The sequence below is a fragment of the Colobus angolensis genome, unplaced genomic scaffold, assembly GCF_000951035.1.
Source record: "Colobus angolensis palliatus isolate OR3802 unplaced genomic scaffold, Cang.pa_1.0 Scaffold151, whole genome shotgun sequence".
In the NCBI taxonomy this organism is placed as follows: domain Eukaryota; kingdom Metazoa; phylum Chordata; class Mammalia; order Primates; family Cercopithecidae; genus Colobus; species Colobus angolensis.
The window spans coordinates 507,089-522,862 of NW_012114611.1; the positions used below are offsets into that span (position 1 = coordinate 507,089).

General features: G+C 42.8%; 1 protein-coding gene across 5 annotated transcripts in view; it reads right to left on the minus strand.

The window, feature by feature from the left end:
• Positions 1 to 15,774, minus strand: part of LARP4 (La ribonucleoprotein domain family, member 4) — an 89,409-nt gene that overhangs the window by 55,034 nt on the left and 18,601 nt on the right. For 4 of the 5 annotated variants that reach the window (XM_011936128.1, XM_011936127.1, XM_011936126.1 and 1 more), the window contains exons 2-4: positions 5,818 to 5,965; positions 4,502 to 4,657; positions 2,733 to 2,808 (exon numbers count right to left, since the gene is read on the minus strand). In XM_011936128.1, coding sequence (XP_011791518.1) covers positions 2,733 to 2,808; positions 4,502 to 4,657; positions 5,818 to 5,965 — 380 coding nt within the window. The remainder of the gene's footprint in view (positions 1 to 2,732; positions 2,809 to 4,501; positions 4,658 to 5,817; positions 5,966 to 15,774) is intronic. The other variant, XM_011936125.1, reaches the window with a different exon arrangement.

A 15,774-nucleotide genomic window follows, 5' to 3' on the forward strand; every position in this document is an offset into this window, starting at 1 on the left:
AGTTAAAAAAGCTGGGATAAACTACAAAAAAATAGATCATGTTTTTGGAGATCTGGGAAAATTGTAGAAGCTTCAAGCACAAAATGACTAAAATGCCCCAAAGAAGATCTTTCCTTCCTGAGAGCATTTGCAGATCTTGACTCAGACTCTACTGGACAATAGAGAAACCAGCAGATCTCTAGGCAGCTGTGTATAAGTATGTGGTATGTGTAATGGGCACAGAACTAGAATTATGAATGGAAATTATGGGAGCCACCAGTACAGCTGATTTTCCCCATAAGATGGTTCCTGAGTTTTAAGGAGGAAGACGGGAGATTGGAAGTCAGGCTGAAAAGACAGTAAAATCTATGTGTCTCGTGAGTAAGTCTGAGTGCAAGCAAAAATGCTGAAAACGCAGGTCGCCCCTATAAGACACTGCCAGATTTTCTTTTTTTTTTTTTTGAGACGAAGTCTCGCTCTTGTCCCCCAGTCTGGAGTGCCATGGCGTCATCTTGGCTCACTGCAACCTCCACCTCCTGGGTTCAAGCGATTCTCCTGCCTTAGCCTCCTGAGTAGCTGGGATTATAGGTGCATACCAACACGCCCAGCTAATTTTTTGTATTTTAAGTAGAGATGGAGTCTCATCTTGTTGGCCAGGCTGATCCTGAACTCCTGACCTCAGGTGATCCACCCGCCGTGGCCTCCCAAAGTGCTGGGATTACAGGCGTGCGCTACCGTGCCCAGCCAAGACACTGCCAGATTTTCAAGCACTATGGGGTAGGAAGTTAAAGAGCTAAATCTAGAGATCTAAATCTCCTTGGTTTTGTAAGATCAGGGCGACACAAAACTGCCAAGCTCTGAATCAAAAGCCTGAAAGGGCCATGCAGAAGGAATAGAGCTAAATCAAAGGTGAACTGAGTCTAATTAAAACTGTTGCTCAGCCCTGACCTAGCTCAATTCCTGATTGGATTGAAGCAATCAACATTTCACTCTCTGCCTAACAGAAGAAAAGCTCAAACTCTGTCTAAGTTGTATCACCTGCATCTTCTATGGTTCTGTTGTATGTAATGTATAGCATAAAATCAACATTTACAAGACATACAAAAAGGCAGTAAATTATGACAGATAATTCAAGAGTAGAAACCCAGACAATAGAAGCAGACCCATAAATGATCTAGTTAGTAGGTAAAATTCACCCAGGCTGAAGTGCAGTGGTGCAATCTCGGCTTACTGCAAACTCCACCTCCTGGGTTCAAGCAATTCTCCTACCTCAGCCTCCAGTAGCTGGGACTACAGGGGCATGCTACCACACTCTGCTAATTTTTGTATTTTCAGTAGAGACGGGGTTTTGCCATATTAGCCAGGCTGGTCTTGAACTCCTGACCTCAGGTGATCCACCTACTTCGGCATCCCAAAGTGCAGGCTAAAGTAAATATTACGTGAATGTTTTTGTTTCTTTGTTTTTGAGGTGGAGTCTCGCTCTTGTTGCCCAGGCTGGAGCCCAGGAATAATTTCAGCTCACTGTAACCTCCACCTCCCAGGTTCAAGCAATTCTCCTGCTGCCGCCTCCCAAGTAGCTGGGATTACAGGCGCCCACCACCACACCCGGCTAATTTTTTATTTTTTATTAGAGACAGGGTTTCTCCGTGTTGGCCAGGCTGGTCTCAAACCCCTGACCTCGTGATCCATGCACCTTGGCCTCCCAAAGTGCTGGGATTACAGGCATGAGCCACTGCGCACAGCCCATAATTCTTATCTGTAAATAAGACTTCTCGAAATGTTTGCCTGAAAGGATTCCTTATTTAATAGAAGACATTGGCAATATAAATTATGTGTCCAACTCCTTACTATTTTGCCAAAAATGACTCTATGATTAACGTTGTAAGAATCAACTATTAAAACATGCATTAAGAAATAACTCTTTACGTCAATTCCAAAATTGAGTATGTTCATAGAAAATACATCCAATGGAAACCTCATTATCTTTATATTAAGAATAGATCTTTTGCATATCAGATTGGAGACTACACTTTTTTTTTTTTTTTTCCTTGAGATGGAGTTTCGCTCTTGCTGTCCAGGCTGGAGTGCAATGGTGCGATCTCGGCTCACTGCAACCTTTGCCTCTGGGGTTCAGGTGATTCTCCTGCCTCAGCATCCTGAGTAGCTGGGATTACAGGCATGTGCCACCATGTCCGGCTAATTTTTGCATTTTTAGTAGAGACAGAGTTTCTCCATGTTGGTCAGGCAGGTCTCTAACTCCTGGCTTCAGGTGATCCAGCCACCAAAGTCTCCCAAAGTGCTGGGATTACAGGTGTGAGCCACGGCGCCCGGCCCTACACTTTTAAATCTAGATAAAGGGCCGAGCGTGGTGCCACACGCCTGTAATCCCAACACTTTGGGAGGCAGAGGAGGGCGAGTCACATGAGGTTACAAGTTTGAGACCAGCCTGGCCAAGATGGTGAAACCCCGTCTCTACTAAAACTACAAATATTAGCTGGGCATGGTGGACACACGTCTGTAATCCCAGCTACTCTGGAGGCTGACGCACGAGAATCTCTTGAACCTGGGAGGTGGAGGCTGCGGTGAGCCAAGATCACACCACTGCACTCCAGTCCAGCGACAGCATGAGACTCTGTCTCAAGAAAATAAAAAAATTAAAAAAACTAGTTAAATAATAATCACCATCCTCGTACTCTATTTCACACATATTTTATATCTATTAATCAAATTCAATAAAGAGGAAATAGCAATACCGTGAAAAACAGAATTCTAATTGTTTCTTCAGACATTCTTTTAGGTCTTCTGTAGAAATTGCTGAATTGCTTTCTCCTGATGGTAGAAAAGGAGGGGAAAAAAGTTAACAGCATGTTAGCAGATGTGATAAATCTGACATACTGTTGTACTCAGAAGCCACAAAGTATCTACAATCAAAATTCACCACAAAGCTATTGTTTGAGAGAACCAGGGTCTCCCTTTGTTGCCCAGGCTAGGGTACAGTGGTGCGATCACAGCTCAGTACAGCCTCAACCTCCTGGGCTCAAATGATCCTCCCACTACAGCTTCTTGAGTAGCTAGGACCACAAACTTGTGCCACGATACCCAGCTAATTTTTTATTTTTATTTTTTTGTAGAGACAGGCTCTCATTATGTTGCCCAGACTGTTCTCAAACTCCTGGGCTCAAGCAATCCTCCTACCATGGCCACAGGCGTAAGCCACTGTGCCTGGCCCAAACAGTATTTTTTATATTTTTATAACTTGGATAGTTCAAAGTCTAATTTCTCTCAACTTAGATATTCTTTCATCAGATACATTTCATATTAGTTTAAGAGTTATTTTTATCAAAAAATTAACAAAGCACAATACTAAAAGCACTTAAAGGCCGGGCATGGTGGCTCACGCCTGTAATCCCAGCACTTTGGGAGGACAAGGAAGGTGGATTACTTGAGGTCAGGAGATTGAGACTAGCCTGGCCAATGTGGTGAAACCCCATCTTGACTAAACATACAAAACTAGCCGGGTGTGGTGGTGCGTGCCTGTAATCCCAGCTGCTCGGGAGGCTGAGACAGGAGAATCACTTGAACCCAGGAGGCAGAGGCTGCAGTGAGCCGAGATCACGCCACTGCACTCCAGCCTGGGCGACAGAGCGAGACTCCCTCTCAATAACAAAAAAAAAAAAACACCACCACGGCTGGGCGCGGTGGCTCACGCCTGTAATCCCAGCACTTTGGGAGGTCAAGGTGGGTGGATCACAAGGTCAGGAGATCGAGACCACTCTGGCTAACATGGTGAAACCCCATCTCTACTAAAAAAAAAAAAATACAAAAAATCAGCCGGGCATGGCGGTGGGCGTCTGTAGTCCCAGCTACTCAGGAGGCTGAGGCAGGAGAATGGCATGACCGAGATTATGCCACTGCACTCCAGCCTGGGTGACACAGCGTGACTCCGTCTCAAAAAAAAAACAACAACAACAACAAAAACACCAACTGCTTGTCATATCACTTTAACTCTATGTTCAAAGTCGGCAGTTGTTTCTATATAGATATGTAAAAATTCTTTTCAGATACAGTTTCACTCTGTCACCCAGGCTGGAGTGCAGTGGCATGATCTTGAGATTACAGGTGCATGCCACCACGCCCAGCTAATTTTTGTGGGTTTTTTTTCCAGTATAAGACAGTGCTTCACCATGTTGGCCAGGCTAGTTTCGAACCCCCGACCCCAAGAGATCTGCCCACCTCGGCCTCCTAAAGTGCTGGGATTACAGGTGTGAGCCACCCTGCCTTTTTTCCTGTTATCTTTAATTTCACGCTTTCCTTTAATAGAACCCTCATAAACAATCATTTAACTTACAAATGTCATGTTATCTGAAAACTGTAACAATCAACTAACATTTCATTAACATAACCTTCTTTTCAAATAAGAAAATAATGCCAAAGGTTTATCAGAACAAGGATAAAGAGACCATGGGTGGGGGAGGTGTCCTGTACTGAATTCCCATTTTAACAATAAAACCATAAACTTTACCAGAAACATCATATATTTGGTAACTCAGATCTTCTGGTCCTAAAATCATCCCATCAGTTGATTCTTCAATGCCTGTAGTGTTTCTTGTGGTTTCACAAGATGAAGAATACATTACTTCATATTCTTTACATGCATCTTCTGAGAGCTCTGCATTACCTGTATTAAAGACAGACACTGAAAGTAAATGGGAATTCTTTAAATTCTATTTTCAGGAACCCTGGTCAGTATGTCACCTATAAAAAGATTTTAAGGTATTCTACCAGTTCGGAGTATATCCGCATGGTTTTAAGCAAGAGTTATCATTCCAAGGGAGACAGTTTTTACAATTACGGATAAACTAAAATGATCAACAATTGCTAAAACGTATATAGCATTATCCATGTATCAGACTACTCCATGTACTTTATTCATTTAATTATCAGAAAATCCTGTGCTGTAATTAAGATTGCTTCTGTTTTACAGATGGAGGAAAAAAGCATAGAGAAATTAAGTTATTTGCCCAAGGTTGAACAGTGAGTAAACAGGAGAGTCAATGATGGTAGATAAAAACTAATTTATAAGTATCATTATTATAGACAGGTTGCATGCTGGACCCAAAGACACAGCTACTACTTGAAATCAGTGGCAATCTATTCATGTTAGGTATAAATGAAAATTATACACAAACTACCTGTTAAACATAAATCCTGGATGCAATATGTTTAAAGGAAAAACAAATTGATAAATATACTTAATCAAATAATCAAAGGATATATCCTGGCCAGGCATGGTGGCCCACACCTGTAATCCCAGCACTTTGGGAGGCCGAGGTGGGTGGATCACTTGAGGTCAGGAGTTCAAGACCAGCCTGGCCAACATGGTGAAACTCCATCTCTACTAAAAATACAAAAGTTCAGCCGGGCATGGTGGCTCACGCCTTTAATCCCAGCACTTTGGGAGGCTGAGGTAGGCGGATCACCTGAGGTCAGGAGTTCGAGACCGGCCTGGACAACATGATAAAACTCCATCTCTACTAAAAATACAAAAATTAGCCAGGTGTGGTTACCAGATGTGGGATCACAGGCATGAGATAAAACCGGGCACCTGTAATCCCAGCTACTCGGGAGGCTGAGGCAGGAGAATTGCTTGAACCTGGGGAGGCGGAGGTTGCAGTGAGCAAAGATCGCGCCACTGTACTCCAGCCTGGGTGACAGAGCGAGACTGTGTCTCAAAAAAAAAAAAAAAAGCGGGGGGGGATGTATCTCAAGTTCAGTAAACTTGCTTGGCCATACATTTAACCAAACTGTGATTTTTATGACCAAATATTTAAGACTTACCCTCAGGATGAGCATCTGATGTAGCTGCTGTTTCATGCCAAGAGCTTTCAGTTCCATGAGTTACTGGGGTGGCATCAGTATTTCCAGGAGCAATTTCTTGCCATACTTTGGCATTAGGATTTAAACCAGTTCCTTTAGATGTTACCTGCTAAATAATCAAAGGATCTATTTGTAAATTTTTAAAATCAGAGCATGAAAATTACAGATTTAGATAAAATCGCTTTTCCATTACTTAAAAGTGGGAGAGAAACCCAATAATTATATTTAACAAATAATAATACTAAAGTTTTTTGATCAACCTGAAAATTTGAAATATCTATATAAAATTTAGCTTCCTATATAATAAAAAATAGGTCTCTCTAAATATTAAAACAGAAATACTGCCCAGGTGCAATGGCTCACGCCTGTAATCCCAGCACTTTGGGAGGCTGAGGCAGGAGAATCACATGAGTCCAGGAAGTTCGAGGCTACAGTGAGCTGTAAACACACCATCACACTCCAGCCTAGGTGACCCTGTCTCAGAAAAATAAATAAAACAGAAATATTGCTTTACCCCAACCTACTTGCAAATGTCACAAAATTTAAAATATTTACATAACTTTTGAGACACTTGTGTATTTTTGCATCTACAGCAAATTTCTTAGTTATCTAATTTTCCAGAATATTATATATATTTATAATATTGTAAAATATAAATATTTTATTGCCATCTAAGCTGTGACAGAGACTTCAGAGTCTGAACAATTCTATAACTAGAAATTTTATCCTGAGTTAAAAGCAGTGATATGCTTTATATTGGAATTTTTTTTCCATCTGTCCTGCAAGTGTATGTTCTTAATGTCTACAGCATGACTATTTTAAACAGTGCCATTTAAGGAAGGTAATCTCTTGAGGCAGGGCACGATGGCTCATTCCTATAATCCCAGCACTTTGGGAGGCCAAGGTGGGCGGATCGCTTGAGCTCATGAGTTCGAGACCAGTCTGGGCAACAAACACGGAGAAATGCTATCTCTACAAAAAATACAAAATGAGTCGGGCGTGTTGGTGGGCACCTGCAGTCCCAGCTACTGGGGATGCTGAGGTGGGAGAATGGCTTGAGCCTGGGAGAGAGGTTGCAGTGAGCTGAATAGCTGAGTTTGCACCATTGCACTTCAGCCTGGGAGACAGAGTGAGACTCATCTCAAAAAAGAAAACACACACACACACACACTCACTCACTCACACACACATACCAAACATAATGCCCTGTTCCATGCCTAGGTTCATTCATATCTTGAGAGCAGGGTCTGCACCTTGAAATGGTGGTAGTAGTGAGAAGTATTTTATCACTTATACGCTTTAGAATTTCCAAGTGTAGGACAACAAGCGTATACCTTTCAGTCATTTTTATTATTGTTTCAAAATTCTCTACAGAAAATACACCTGTTTTGTATCCACAGGAGAGCAGTACTCTCCCACTGCTCTGCCTTTGGTAGCCACTGATTTGAAGCTGAGTTGATTGGTGAATGTGATGTGGGCATTTAGGTATCGCATAATTTCTGTGTTGGGGAGGGGGATAATCTATTTTAACGAAACTTGCTATTCATGTGTATGCCCTAACAAATAAACATTACAGCATAATAAAAGGTACAACTAAGCACTGTGGACTGGAGGTGGGATGCCTACCCAGCAGCAAGCCCACCCTAATGTGCCATCTGAGGACCTGCAGAAAGGACAGTGGGAAGGAGACAGCAGCCTCAGCCCAGAGATCTCCCTATCCTCCTCCCTCAGGGGAGGGGGATCCTGACATTTGATCCTGACATTCAACCCTTCATGTCCTCCTTGGTCAGGAAGATGGTTGGGTACAGTGGGTGGAGGTGAGGAGAAGGAGGTACAGAAGGGGACGCAATATGCGAGTAGAGAGATTCTAGAGAAGGGCAAACGAGGGTGGGTAACAATGGAATTAAACAGAAGAAAGAAGCCTCTATTTGTAACCCTGGAATCCGGCAGGGGAAGGAGGAGGAAACGGGCAAGGGAAGGTGGTAAAGAGAAGCTGAGGAGAAGGCAACTCACTTATTTCTCCCTGCCTCTGCTGAACAGTTCCACTCCTTTATGTTAATCCCATTCTGAGACAGGCTCAGAGAGGTTCCAGTGACAAACTAGTAGTTTGTGTCCCAGGGCACAAATGATCTAGGAAGTAAATTGCAGAGCTGGCAGGCAAAGCTAGGGTCCACCTCAGTGAGACCCAGCTCCCGGCTCCTAGAGAGCTTTGGCATTGATGCCGTAGGTGACAATAAGAGAGACGATGAAGATGCCAAAGCCCAACCCTAAGGGTGATAAACTCAAGCTTTTTGGGTACAGCATAATTTCTGACTGATAGCAGAATAGAACTCTGAGTAGCTTGTGATAGCCAAGCTCTCCCGCCATGTCAACAGTATTTGACATTAAGCATTTTTCAATAGGAGAAAATGCATGTATTTACACACTTATTCTCTCCCTCTCTTTCCTCCATTCTGAGAATACCAGATACATGCCTACCCAAGAGGATGGCAAATGTTAAAGGTACAGCTCTCAAAAACAAGCGATCAAACATTAAATTCCAATAAATACAAGGAGTACAACATTCATTTACTTACTTGAAAAGGATACAGTGAAAGGGCCATATACCTATTAGAAATACCCCTTACTCAAAGAGTTGCTATGTAGAGTAGTTATGTGATAAAATCATCATTTCAAGGTAGCTTTTTTTTTTTTTTGAGACAGAGTCTCGCTCTGTTGCCCAGGCTGGAGTACAGTGGTGCAATCTTGGCTCACTGCAACCTCCCTGTCCTGGGTTCAAGCTATTCTCCTGCCTCAGCCTCCTGAGTAGCTGGGATTACAAGGGCCCGGCTCCACGCTGGGCAAATTTTTGTGTTTTTAGTATAGACAGGGTTTCACCATGTTAGTCAAGTTGGCCTCAAACCCCTGACCTCAGGTGATCCACCCTCCTCGGCCTCCCAAAGTGCTGGGATTACAGGCGGGAGCCACCGCACCTGGCCTCAAGGTAGTTTAATAATCTTCATCTAAACACACAATGATTGAGATGCTGGAGTCACTCCTGAATCCAAAAACAGCTCTAATATGAACTTTTTATTATTGTGCGATCTTGGCAAAATTTCTTAACTCTTCTGAGCCTCAATTTTGTTAACTGTAAATTGAGGTAAAACATTTTTATTTTTATTTTTACTATCTTTATAGACAGGGTCTACTCTGTCATCCAGGCTGGAGTACAGTGGTGTGCTCATAGCTCAGTGTAGCCTCAAACTCCGGGGTTCAAATGATGCTCTTGCCTCAACCTCCTAAGTAGCTAGGACTACAGGCCTGGAACACCATGCCCCACTAATTAAAAAAAAATTTTGGCAGAATTGGGTTTTCATTATGCTGCCCAGGCTAGTCTCAAACTCGTGGCCTCAACAGATCCTCTCAAACTCAGCCTCCCAAATCACTGGGATTACAGGCATGAGCCACTGCACTGGGTCAAGAAGTCCTTATTTTAAAAATTACATGGCTGGGTGCAGTGGCTCATGCCTGTAATTCCAGAACTTTGGGAGGCCAAGGCAGGTGGATCACCTGAGGTCAGGAGTTTGAGATGAGCCTGACCAACATGGTGAAACCCTGTCTCTGCTAAACAATACAAAAATTAGCTGGGTGTGGTGGCGAGCACCTGTAATCCCAGCTACTACTCAGGAGGCTGAGGCAGGAGAATCGTTTGAACCCAGGAGCTGAAGGTTGCAGTGAGCCAAAATCGCGCCATTGGATCCCAGCCTGGGTGACAAGAGCAATACTCCGTCTTAAAAACAAAAAAAATTACAGGCCAGGGACACTGGCTCACACCTGTTAACTCCAGCACTTTGGGAGGCTGAGGCAGGCGGATCATGAGGTCAGGAGATGGATATCAGCCTGACCAATATGGTAAAAATCCCATCTCTACCAAAAATACAAACATTAGCCAGGCGTGGTGGTGTGCACCTGTAATCTCAGCTACTCTGGAGGCTGAGGCAGGAGAATCGCCTGAACCTTGTAGGTGGAGGTTGTGGTGAGCCGAGATTATGCCACTGCACTCCAGCCTGGGTGACAGAGCAAGACTCCGTTTCAAAAAAGAAAACACTGCATATACTTTTTTATAAAGCATGTCAGTTTTGAATGGAAGGCAATTCTGCTGTCTTACCCTCAAAAGTATACTACACAAACACCGATGCATTCTATCAAAATCACTGCATAAGTGAAGTTAATTGTAAACTATTATGTCATAGAAAATTAGCTTTGAAGAAACATAAAATTACAAAAGATGAGTATAGCATGCTATAAAACTGAAACCTAAAAAGACTAAGAAAATAAAAAGTTTAAAAAAGTATAAATGCACGGACATAAATACGAAAATAAAGTACTATTTATATTTACTAGTTTGGCAAAACCCTTAAGAATAATTTCCCAGCCAGGCGTCGTGGCTCACGCCTGTAATCCCAACACTTTGGGAGGCTGAGGCGGGCGGATGACCTGATGTCAGGAGTTCAAGACCAGCCTGACCAACATGACGAAACCCCATCACTACTAAACATATAAAAAAAATTAGCCAAGCATTGTGGCGGGCATCTGTAATCCCAGCTCCTCGGGAGGCTGAGGCAAGGGAATCGCTTGAACCCAGAAGTCAGAGGTTGCAGTGAGCCAAGACTGCCCCATGGCACTCCAGCCTGGGCGACAGAGGGGGACTCCATCTCAAAAAAATAATAATGATGATGATAATATAATAATTTCCCGGCCGGGCGCGGTGGCTCACGCCTGTAATTCCAGCACTTTGGGAGGCCGAGGCAGGCAGATCACAAGGTCAGGAGATCGAGACCACGGTGAAACCCCGTCTCTACTAAAAAATACAAAACATTAGCCGGGTGCCATGGCGGGCGCCTATAGTCCCAGCTACTCCGGAGGCTGAGGCAGGTGAATGGCGGGAACCCGGGAGGCGGAGCTTGCAGTGAGCCCAGATTGCGCCACTGCACTCCAGCCAGGGGGACAGAGTGAGACTCCTTCTCAAAAAAAAAAAATAATAATAATAATAATAATTTCCCAACTGGCATAGAGTTGGCGAAAATCCTTTTATAAAGACTATATAAAATGATTCAACTCATATTTCTACGTATATTAGCATTATTTTTGAATGCTAAGAAATGCAAATAACCCTGTTTAAACAGATGAGGAATACAGGAAACGATATACTTACTAAGTATTACACAGCAATCCAAAATTATAAAGATACCATATTAACGCATTTTATAAATCGGATGGGATACTAATATCACAAAGAAAAAACTGCTGTTTATTCAGCTATCACACACCAAATATTTTAAGATGTATCCCAATTTTCAAAGTTAAAAAGTGCAAAAATATGCATCTTAGGGTTGATTAAATACGGAAATGTATGAAAACTGGAAAATGCTTTCACACAATAGAGTGGAAAAAACAGCTGTAACTGCCATAATAACAAAAGCAAAAGTGTTAAAACAATTCTGTGGGCTAGGCACTGTACAGAATGCTTTTTATGTGTCATCTCCCCTACTTTTTAGAACAATGTAGGCCGGGTGTGGTGGCTGAAGCCTGTAATCCTAGCACTTTGGGAGGCCAAAGCAGGCAGATCACTTGAGGTCAGGAGTGTGAGACCGACCTGTCCAACATGATGAAACCCTGTCTCTACCAAAAACAAAAAATTTAGCCAGTCGTGGTGGTGCGTGCCTGTAGTTCCAGCTACTCAGGAGGCTGAGGCAGGAGAATCACTTGAACCCGGGAGGCGGAGGTTGCAGTAAGCGGCGGTCACGCCACTGCACTCCAACCTGGGTGACAAAACAAGACTCTGTCTCAAAAACAAAACAAAACAAAACAACCAATGTAAGTATTAGTATCTCTCTTTTATAGATTATCCCATTATGAGAGGTACGGAGTAATAACAAACCCAATTAAAGACATAAAAGATGAAATACGAAGGAAGGATTCAAACCCAAGGCAGCCTGACTCCAGAAACAAAGGATTAACCACACAATGATTACAACTGCAAGAAATACCTAAGCATGTGGTTATAGGCTGGAAGAAAACATGATCTGCCACAGTAACTAGACCAGATTGGTTTTCCCCCCACTTACAAAGCATTCTTTTTTTTTTTTTTGTGATGGAGTCTTGTTCTGTTGCCCAGGCTGGAGTGCAGTGGCAAGATCTTGGCTCACTGCAACCTCAAGCGATTCTCCTGCCTCAGCCTTCCGAGAAACTGGGATTATAGGTGTGTGCCACTACGCCCAGATAATTTTTGTATTTTTAGTAGAGATGGGATTTCACCATATTGTCAAGGCTGGTCTTGAACTCCTGACTTCTTGATCCTACTGCCCCAGCCTCCCAAAGTGCTGGGATTACAGGTGTGAGCCACCACACTCAGCCTAGCATTCTATTAAAATGCTGCTTTGAGTCATAAAAAAATACGAAATTTAAGATTATTGTTTCTATTACTGATTTTTTCAAAACAGAGCATATTAAAGTACATTAAAAGCAGGCTGGGTACGGTGGCTCACACCTGTAATCAAAGTACTTTGAGAGGCCGAGGCAGGCGGATCATGAGGTCAGGAGTTCGAGACCAGCTTGGCCAACATACAGTGAAACCCCGTCTCTACTAAAAAAATACAAAAAATAGCTGGATGTGGTGGTGTGCACCTGTAGTCCCAATCACTTGGGAAGCTGAGGCAGTAGAATCACTTGAATCTGGGAGGTGGAGGTTGCAGTGAGCCGAGATCACACCACTGTACTCCAGCCTGGGTGACAGAGAAAGACTCCATCTCAAAAAAAAAAGGCAAAGATTATTCTGTACCTTCAAATATATAAATATATTAAATACATACTATTATTTTAGTTTTATACCAGTCAATATTTACTTAAATTTACATGAATGTTGACCATTTTCTTTGTTCATCATTCTTTCTTGCATCTCGGAGTTTTCTTTGAAATCATTTACCACCTACCCACAGGAGATCATTCAGAACTTCTTAGTAAATTCTCTCAAGTTGTGCTTTCTCTGAAAATACATTTTTAACCATCCTTGCCACATACAGAATTCTCAATAGGCATATAACCCCTGTCAGGCACCTTAAAGACATCCTGTCCTTTCTGGTTTATACTATGGCTAACAAGCAATCGGCCATCAGGTTAACTGCCATTCTTAATCTCTCTCTACTCTCTGATTTGTTAATGAGGCTTTACAGTCATTAAAAGTCTAAGTGTGAAATTGTTTTTTATTTGATATAACTGGGATTCGCAGAACTCCCTGAAATATTTCATCAATTCTGTAAAATTATCAGCCATTCTCTCTTAAAATATTCACTCTTCACCAACTGATCTATTATTTCCTTCTGAAACACCAATAAAATATATGCTACCTTGTCATCATGTTCCATGTATCAAGTTCTTTCCTATTTTCCATTTTGTCGTCTCTCTAGTTGCATTCTGAACAATTTCTTACGATCTTTCTTCCAGTTCGCCAATTTTCTCAAGTTTCTAACTCGCTGTTCAACTTGTCTAGTGAAGTTTCTAAGCTCCCTTTTTATATTTTTCATTTCTTAAAGTTCCTTTTAGCTCTTTCCTCAAATCTATCTGATCAACTTTTTTGTTTCTGGCCCATCTTTTTCTTCTTTTAAGCATATCAAACATTTTAATTGTGTAGTCTACACTTGATGATAATTCCAATATTTGTAATTTTGAGGGCTTAATTTTGTGACTTGTTTTTTCTGCTAAATCATGATCCTAATAACTTACATGCTTCATAATTTTACACTGTAAGGCCATTTTTCTTAGAACTTTGTAATAATTTTATCAAAGATTACATTTACATGGGCTTTATTTTTTTTTTTGTGATGGAGTCTCACTCTGTCACCCAGACTGGAGTGCAGTGGCGCGATCTCGGCTCACTGCAAGCTCCGCCTCCCGGGTTCACGCCATTCTCCTGCCTCAGCCTCCCGAGTAGCTGGGACTACAGGCGCCCGCCACCTCGCCCGGCTAGTTTTTTGTATTTTTAGTAGAGACAGGGCTTCACCATGTTAGCCAGGGAAGTCTCGATCTCCTGACCTCACGATCCGCCTGCCTCAGCCTCCTGAAGTGCCAGGATTACAGGCGTGAGCCAGCGCGCCCGGCCTACATTGGCTTTTTTTAGACAGGGTCTCACTGTGTTGCCCAGCCTGGAGTGCAGGGACATGATCACAGCTCACTGCAGTCTCAAACTCCTGGGCTCAAGCAATCACCCCACCTCAGCCTGGTGACCAGCTAGGACTACAGGTTTGAGCCACCACGTGGATAGGTTGTTTTTGCTTTTGTTGAGATGGGGTGTGGCTATGTTGTCTAGCCAGTCTTGAACTCCTGGTCTCAAAGGATCATCTCACCTTAGCCTCCGAAAGTGCTGGGATTATAGGTATGACCCACCACAACAGGCCTAAACTGGCTCTAAAGGAGATGATTTTACTTCTGCTAGACGTCTGTTAGGAAGACTACCAATCTGGACTAGATTTAAATTTTCAACTGGAGTTTTTTGGAAATAATAGGTAGTGCAAAATCTAGCAATACTCTGGTATCAAAGAGGATCTGTGGTTAGAATCATCAAAGACTTCTCCGACACCAACCCAGAGCCAAGGCTAAAACTGTCAAGTGTGCTTTTCTCTGGGAAAGTTTGTTTTTTTTTTCCTACCTTTTTTAAGACAGGGTCTCACTCTGTTGCCCAGGCTAGAGTACAGTGGCACCATCAAGGCTGACTGCAGCCTCAACCTCCAAGCTGAAGCAATCCTCCAACTTCTCAACCTCCCAAGTACCTGGGATTACAGGTGCATGACACCATGCCCAGCTAATTTTTTTGTATTTTTTACAGAGACGGGGTTTTGCCATGTTGCCTAGGCTGGTCTTGAATGCCTGGGCTACAGTGATCCTCATGCATCAGCCTCCCAAAGTGCTGGGGCTACAGGCATAAACCACCACGTCCAGGTTCATTTGCTTTTTTACCAGCTTAAATCTCTGCTTTAAAAAAACTTTATATGTGTTGAATTAGCAATGGCTGACACTTGTCATCCCAGCACTTTCAGGGGCCAAGACGGGAGGATAGCTTGAAACCAGAAGTTCAAGTCCAGTTTAGCAACATAGGAAGACCCCATCTCTACAAAAAAGATTAAAAACTTAGCCGGTCGTGGTATACATCTATAGTTCCAGTTACTTGGGAGGCTAAGGCTGGAGGATTGTTGGAGTTTGGGAGACTGAGGCTATAGTGAGCTAAGATCACACCATTGTACTACAGCCTGGATGACAAAGCGGGACTGTCTCAAAAAACAAAATAAAAAGGGCCAGGCATGGTGACTCATGCCTTTAATCCCAGCACTATGGGAGGCTGAGGCAGGCAAATTGCTTGAGCTCAGGAGTTCGAGACCAGCCTGGGCAACATGGCAAAATCCTGTCTCTACAAAATACTTAAAAAATTAGCCAGGCCTGGTGGCACATGCCTACAGTCCCAGCTACTTGAGAGCCTGAGGCAAGAGGATCACTTGAGTCCAGGAGGTAAAGACTGAAAAGAGCCATGAGGTATTCTCAGAATAGCTTGTTCATTATATTTCAAGAAAATAATACCGGTGTTTTTTCTTAAAGCTAAATTAAAGAGTAATTCCAAAAACTGAGACAATTATGGTATAACAGAAAAAAAAATTAACTTCATTCTGCCACCCAATCATTATGTAATCATTCTGCTTCTCTATCTTTAAGAATATAATGCCTAGGCCAGGCACAGTGACTCACGCCTGTAATCCCAGCACTTTGGGAGGCGAAGGTTGATGGACCCACTTGAAGTCAGGAGTTCGAGACCAGCCTGGCCAACGTGGTGAAACACTGACACTCTTCAATAAAAATACAAAAATTAGGTCGGGCACGGTGGTTCACACCTGT